Source organism: Lycorma delicatula, chromosome 3 (assembly GCF_047948215.1).
Source record: "Lycorma delicatula isolate Av1 chromosome 3, ASM4794821v1, whole genome shotgun sequence".
Lineage (NCBI taxonomy): Eukaryota > Metazoa > Arthropoda > Insecta > Hemiptera > Fulgoridae > Lycorma > Lycorma delicatula.
In genome coordinates, this window is record NC_134457.1 from 223,337,146 (window position 1) to 223,345,437 (window position 8,292).

An 8,292-nucleotide genomic window follows, 5' to 3' on the forward strand; every position below is an offset into this window, starting at 1 on the left:
CCAATAGGAGCTTTTCGTGCCCACACATACTTTTTTCAAAATTAAAATTTTTCTTTTATTTTGTTAAGGTTTTACAACTGTTTTATTCTTCTAAATGAAAAGTGTGTGAAATATCATTTTTGGGTTGTTCTTTGTGATAAATTTCCAGAAATGATATGTAGTAGCTAATATACAGTTGAATATTTTAATTACTGAAGAGAACCCAAAAGAAACGGAAACAGGGGATGAGCTCTCTAATCAAGGGATTTTTATTATTGTTGTGTTTAATATTTTCTTTAATTAAAATTTTCCTGGAATACTAACTTTATTTTTATATTAAATATTGATTTCATTGTAATGCTGGGAATTTTATCCTACTCAGTATTGTATTTCGTTGTTAAGTATTTGTAGATCATTTCTACACAAACTTGTACACCATTTAGTATAGAACTCCTAGTCAATTAAGGAATACTGGTAAATTGGTAGTTACTGCCTGTATAATAGAAGATTTATTTAAATTTTGAAAGGATATGTAAAAAGTTAGTCATAGTTGATACATTATATGTAATGTGAAGCTATGCAAATAAATTAGTTGTAATGGAACAATATTAGGTCTACGGTATAGATTATACGTCCATTGTTTGGTTGTAACGTGATTTATCAGGGATATTGTTTGTGTTTTAATGATTGTTAAGATTTGATATTGTGAAGTTACTACTAATACGAATTTAAACCGTATGTGTCGGTTGAAATATCGATCTTATTTTTATTTGGGATCACAAATACAGCGGGGTACACATATTTTTAACTGGCAATTTTTATGTAATATCTGTGTACTCGGCGGTGTTTAATTGTGTATTGCGCACAAGTTCAATCATAATTAAAAATTTTAACATATTTAAATTATTTATATTTATTTTATTTATTTAACCATATCTTTAGAGGCCTCACCAATCTCTTCTAATAATACTATTCATATTTGGCCAGATCATTATGTAATTTTGTTCCAACAGCAGCAATGTAAACAGTGTTCGCGGCTTTTTAGTAGCTGGTAGTAAAAATAGGTTTATGAGTCATTATAAATCTAGGAATCAAACTAGTAGTATACAATGGGCTTGTAATAATTGTAATTCAACTGATTTTAAGTCATATACTGCGATCTGTTTTCATTACGCTAAATGCAAAGTCTGAAGTTTCCAGAGAGAGATGATTTTCCATGTGTGTATGGCTGTAGACGTATTTTCAGAACTAAACGCATTGTCTTGGAGTGCATACTAATAGCGCACATCCTGGAGTTGCTAATCAAAAGAGGTTAAGATCATATGAAATTGAAAAACAACAACCAGTTCTACCGCAGGTCGACGATTTTTCTACAGTTGATGATCATTCACAAGTAACCAAACCTTTGGATTTACCGGTGGAGTATTTTAAGCAATTAGCGAGAAATGCAAAGCTATCAAATCCAAAGTCTCTGATAAATTGAACTGATTTACCGAAGACATAAATGTAATAGTGGACAAATTTTCTGCAGATATTGGTGTTGTAGATATGACTGATGATGTATAGTTAAAGTTTATCGACACGTTTTCTTGTAATTAAAAAAATAAAAGTATTTTCTGAATTTAAACCTTCTTCAAAATTAAATAAGAGAGCTTTTGATAGTAGTAAATGACATAAATATGCCAGAACTCTAACTGTATAATAAAGTGCCTTCAAAGTCAGCTGATACGGCAACCTTTCTGACCTCCAAGACCCTGAGGATCGGATAAAACCTTCTCTTGAGAAGTGAAAGATCACGTATAATGAATTATGTGGAGATTTGCGTTTTTCTAAATTTAAATATCAAACCTGCTATCGGTATTCTGGATTTAACTCGTTACTATATTGTTTTGGAAGAAACACTAAACGAGAGTCTTTCCACCACCGAGGGAATTTCTTGTGCTCCAGCCCATAGTTCTTCAAAAAAGGACCAAAAAAATTGAGGGGACCCAAAACCTTTGTGGGAAGTCCGAAAATGTATCTTCCCAAAAGAAGTTCAAAAAATTTAGGGGGTGGTGGTCAGGAGGTCGGAAAGGTCCCGGATCGGATAAATATGGGAGATTTTGGAATAGGACTTACAGGTAAAGAATTTAAAGGGATAGGAAGTTCCCCCCTAGTAATTCTATGAGAATAAATTAGAAATAATATCGCTTCAATACTCACAACCATGAAAATTTTCCAACTAGTTATTTATAATCAAGCACAGTGACATCACTGTCCTGTAAAACCTTGTTGATTTGACATAGAATTATTCACTACTAACCTCATTAATTTTCCAATACATTAGTTTATACGGAAAAAATGTATCACAATCAATAAATCAAAATTATAGTAGCTCTATCCATTATCCAAAACTCATAAAATTTTACACACTTGTCCATTATCCTTATGCCAACAATCCTCACTAGTTTTTGGAATTAAAAATCTCAAAAAACTAATCAAAAAATACACTTGAATGCAGAGCTCAAACACAACCTCTTGGAATGAGTTTCCTTACTTGACTAGATTTAAATATCTAGGAGTAGACTTCTGTTTAAAGAAAGGAGCTATTCCTGAATAGCAATTAAATAAATAAGTTGATGTTGTTATTTCCACTCAAAGTTTGAATCTTAAGCTTAAGCAGAAATTGAATCCTACCTTTAAACATATTTTCCAAAATTTGTATATCAATTAATTTTGGCTCAACATTTTATTAAAATTTTAAATTCTGTAGATGATAAACTTAAATTAATCATAAAGCAAATTTTTACATTTACATCATTCCATTCCTGATGGGTTGTTTTACTCCCATAAAATAGACAGTGGTTTGGGCTTGCCTAGGCACCGTACTATTATTAAAATACCAGGATGGAAAGCTAAATCTAACTGTCAACGTCCATTTGTATATTAGCCATAAATATAAATTCTATGGCAAATAAGCTAAAAGATGAACTTACTAAACAGAATATTAATTCGCCACCACTAGTCAGTGATATTGATCAGCTAAAGGCAAAATTTAAACTTGAGGATTTTAAGTCATGGAAACAGTGTCCTGTGATGGGAAGAGGCATAAATCATTTTAAACTCAATTGAACTGGAAATTCTTGGCTTTATGAAAATTGTCTCTTAACAGATTCCAGATTTATAAATGCCCCTAAACTCCAGACTGACACACTTGGAATTAGAGTTGCGTGTGCACAGGCTTTACTGCCTGAAAGTAATGCTAAATGTAGATGTTGTGAAGCAGTTGAAACTCTAGGTATGTATTAGGAAGTAGCTCCTCTAACAAAGCAAATTATATCAAGAGACATGACAAAATTAAGAACTTAATCATCAATACTGTCAATACTCGTAATAATATTACAGTCGCAGTGGAACAGACATTCACTAGAGTGGCAGGGTGCTTATCTGGTACTAATAATGGTTCTGTTAACATATCTGTAGTCAGGAAGGAAGACGACTATAACTGTTTCTGCAGCAGATCAGGGTAGTTCGTATGAAAGTGAGTGAGGATATTTCTGATTCTGTTGAAATGAGAATGTTGCCTTTAACTAGGTGTCATTCTCCGCCAGCAGGACAGTTGTTCTCAGAATCGGTAGAAGACGATTCTGTTGATGATCCTGCATATTCTGTACATTTAAGGCCTGATTTTGTTGTTAACGATGAATCTGGTCTTTACATTGGTTTCATTATGAGATTCGAGCAAGGTAATCCGTTAGAGGAAGCGGCTTCTGAAAAAATCACAATTATAGTAACATAGTTGATGAGTGGGTAGAGTTTTCAATTATCCTGGAAAAGGTACTTTGGTTCCTCTTGTGTTTGGTTCACGAGGAGTGATTCCAATTACTATGATACAACATCTCCATATTCTTGGCATAACATCGCCAAATATTATTAAAACAATTTCAGTGATTTGTCACAGATCTTCACTTGATATTGTTCTTTGACACATGGAATACTAATTTTTATTTTTAATTATTAAATAATATGAGTAATTTTAAATTTATTAGTAAATTGGGTGAATAATATGTTGCAGGGTAAACAGATCAGTTTGCATTTTATTAACTTTAAAAACCCTTTAAATTCAAAATTTAAAATCCAACTCAAGAATTTTGTTCCACTTAAACAGCTGTTGATTTTTGTTTGGGAATTCAAAATTGTTGGTCGCATTCTTTCAATTTTAGCTAGGGAAAACTCCATTATTGAAAGATTCAAGGAGGATAATAGTAGCATCTACAACTTCTTTTAAAATACTAGCAGGAATTTCATCAATGTCCAAGGAATATATTTAAAATACACATTCTGATGTACTCTTTATCTCTTAATTTTGTATTTAAAATCATCTTTCACTTTTGATAACTGCCCAAATGGTTATAGATTCATTATTTGAGTAAGTATCTTTTAGCAGCACAAATAACTTTAGAGAAAGATATTTTGTAATTTTTGAAACAATTCTTAGAGAAGATCTAGATTTTACAATTCTTTAGTAATGCATTCATTTTTCTTGCTATGTTTAAACTGTTTCATCTTTTACTAAAGAACAAACTAAAAAGAAGGGCTAATGAAATGCATTAAGAAAATTGTTAAATTTATCACCAAAGCTAATGTTATACTATTATTTTACTAATTTGCTTCTGACAACAAAGTTCTCAAATTTGTAATTGAATTTTTCTTGATCACAGTTTTAGAAAAATGTTTCGTGAAACATTTTCATCTATAAATGATGCTATTACAACCTAACAATTGATCTGAGAAACTGTAATCAACACAAAAGGATTGAAAATGATTTTTCTGTAAATTTATAAAAATATTGCCAATACAGGTAGCCAAGGTCCTTGCAATTCTAGTTGGGTGAGGGAGGGGTAAAATAATTTAGACCTGCTAACTGAAACTGAATTAATAGTTCATTTAGGGAAGAAAAATCATGCTCAAATATACAGTAACTTAAAACTTTATTAAAAAGGTAGTCATCAAAAATTACCAACAACAGACAACTTAAACAATGATATGGTCTAAAGGCATACTGTTTTTATGGTAGATATGTCAAAAGAGTTTATAACAATGAACAACTATATTCAATATTTAGCCAAAATGTTCTTTTTTTAATTTTTAATTTTATTTTTTCTGTTTTTCTTATAATTTTTTGATAAATGGTTTGCTAACTTTATCATTGCAGTACTGATATATATGGATATATAGTAAAATGCCACATGATTCAGCTAAGCACACCTTATATCTTTTATTTTCGAAAATCAAATACTACCAGTGTCAAATATTTTTTTCCAAACTATTCAGTTTTTAGCATGCCTGACTATTTTTTAACATGCAAAAAATAATGAATTTTAAATCCTTTACTAAGAAAAGTTAATATACATAACGCACACTTTCTTTGTTGATGAGGTATTCTTCCCTCTCTTCTATGACTGCAACAATGTAAAGCATCTGAGTTTCAAAAGGCACTGATCATAAGTATTTTTTCTAAAAGTAATAATGATCACGAAGAAGGCGGTTCTTGTTGAAAAGGAATATAGGCATGGATGGGGTGCTAAATATTTACATTTCAGACTAGACTTGGGATACGATGTGTATATTTAACTTATGTTTTAACTGAAGAAATCATCTGGAAACCACTTCAGTCCCCACTTTCCTTCAAAAGCATGGAAAACTTATTTTGAGAATGGTTATGTGGGTTTTAGGAATTACTTTACAAGACAAATACAGTGGATTTGATAATTAAAAAAATACAAATTTAATACAAATACTGGTCGTTTTAGCAGAGGAGAATAGATGTTAAAAACAGGATGAAAAATAAAGTTGTTGGATATAATAAACTAAGGACATTATACTATATACTTGTGCATAAATCATTATTCTAATCTATTAGATAAATTGTTCTTATAATTTTTTTATTTTATTGAAGAATAATCAATAGTTAATATTAAAATATATTTTACAATAAATTTGTTATTAATACTAATTTTTTTTATCAAATCAGAAATTAAATTAGTAAAAATGTTTAATTTTATTCAGAGTTTTAAAATTCAATATTATTCATGACAAGAAAAAGATGATGTAGATTCTATTGAATCATATTCTTATTGAAAGAGTTGATAATGAATGACATACATTAATAATATTTTCCTTTTATTTACTGCTTAAGGACCCATTGATTGATTAAATTAATACACTATTTGTTTTAAAATACGATTTTAATTAAATAAATAAACAAGGTATGAAACCAAATAATGAAAAATTTTGACCATTCTTATTGCAGTCAGATTGAACGTTAGAAAATAAGTTACATATACTGTAATACACCACCACTATTCCTATACTCATCCCAACTTTTTTTTTGTGAAAAATCCAGAAATTGAAGCTAAGCGACATCACAGGGATTTAATTTACTTGAATATATGATTGATAAAAATATCTCGGTATTGCATAGTTCTTCTTGTACGTTAATCACAGCCGATGCAGTACCTAAGTTATGTTAACTATGCTACATTATTTTGCAAATGTTCAGTAAATACACTTCTTATTCACTTTAGATAATAATATAATCTTTATTAACTTTCATTACTTTTATTTTGTATTATTTCAATTTAGTTTGAGTTTAAATTTATATTAATATTATATGTTTAACAATTTGATCTAGCTAGTCATGTTTATGAGCGCTAATCATTAACAAAGATTAAAGTGAGCAATATTTTTAAATTACTTAGAATAACATATAACTTCAGCTGGTCTAATAAGCCAACATAATATATTATTTTTATTTAGTGAATAAGAGGAACATGACAGTTGTTTATTTACATTGAATAAAGAAAAAACGAAAGAAAATGAATCTTAACGCTTCTAGTTAATTATGTGATTATGAATTATTTATGTGATTGATCCTCTTCATAATCACCATATTCATTGTCAGAAATGTCAAAATTAATTGTTGATTGCTAAGATTGACCAACTACCCTGAAGATCAGGATTTGATTAGTAATAAAAAAATACTATAGAAAGTTTATGATACTTAATAAACTCATTTTTAATAGTTCATTGTAAAACATAAAAAGGCATTGCAAAAGTACCTCAAAAATAGTAATTTGACTAATTGTTAATCGTGCTGATTCTATCTTTAGAATCTAGAGTTTAGATTCTGATTGCAATGAATATATACAAGTATCTATAAATACTTCCACAATATAAGAGGTACTTCTAAATCTCCATCGCACACAACAATTACAACCACATACTTAAAGAGAATGTGAAAAAAATGATGTGACCATTGACAAACTATGTTTTCCTGTTTAATAATAAATAAACCAAAAATAGAACATATTAACTTGAAGGAATAGAATTTCTGACATTAAAAGAGATAGTGGGAATGTGATTGCCTGATTGGCACTCAGCTTCACATGAAGTATTAAATTTACAAAATCAATAAAATTGTGTAATTGTCAAAAATAAACAGTAATATTTTGATCTTTAATGAAATAATTTAAATATTCTTCCTATAAAAAGGTATATTCTCTGAATATTAAGTCAGATTGTTGAAAACTAGAGACCCATTGACAACAAGTAATATGAATTATTAACTGATTTTACCAATATTACATTCATTAATAATAAAATAAAGAGGATGTGATTGGTGTTACAGTTTATACTCTTACAATATTAAAATGGATAAGTGCTTCTTCAAGGGCAATCTTGAAATTTAATAAACTAAAGAATAATGAATTGCATTATTTTTGTGGTACGTCTTACATCTACAAAAAAATTACTCTTTCTTATGATAAGAAAAGCTAAAATATAAATAAATGTTTGCGGTGTTTGTTTAGTAATATTTCATTTTATTTTATTTTGTACTCTGAACATAAATTCTTGTTGTGGAAGAATTGTATAAGTCCATATAGTACTGCACTCCCAGATTTGTAGGTTACATAATGCCTGAAATATTTATGGTGATAACATCTTGAGATAAAAAGATGAATAGCAAGGACAAATGTGAATGGTTTAAGTGATATTTAAATTACTAATTCCTGTTCGCTATCAAAGTTATACAAAACACTTAATATAGTTTTTATTTGGCATTTGTAAAGAGGGTGAATCATTAAAAATGTAACAAACTAACAGAACATGTTCTACTGATGAAGATAAAGAAGAAAGTTCATATAACCATTAATTCAGAAACGCTTCATTAGGCAGTGTCAGGTGGTGAAAGATTTTGTTTTTATATCTGCTCTTTCAGTAAAATTAAGTCATACTTTGATATGTTTTGTTGTTAATAAACTTCAAAATTCT

At 29.2% G+C, this 8,292-nt stretch overlaps 1 protein-coding gene across 1 annotated transcript in view; it reads left to right on the forward strand.

The window, feature by feature from the left end:
- Positions 1–3,267, forward strand: part of LOC142321318 (cathepsin B-like cysteine proteinase) — a 51,665-nt gene extending 48,398 nt beyond the window's left edge. The window contains exon 7 of the mRNA XM_075359310.1: positions 3,131–3,267. Coding sequence (XP_075215425.1) covers positions 3,131–3,267 — 137 coding nt within the window. The remainder of the gene's footprint in view (positions 1–3,130) is intronic.
- The last annotated feature ends 5,025 nt before the right edge of the window (positions 3,268–8,292 follow it).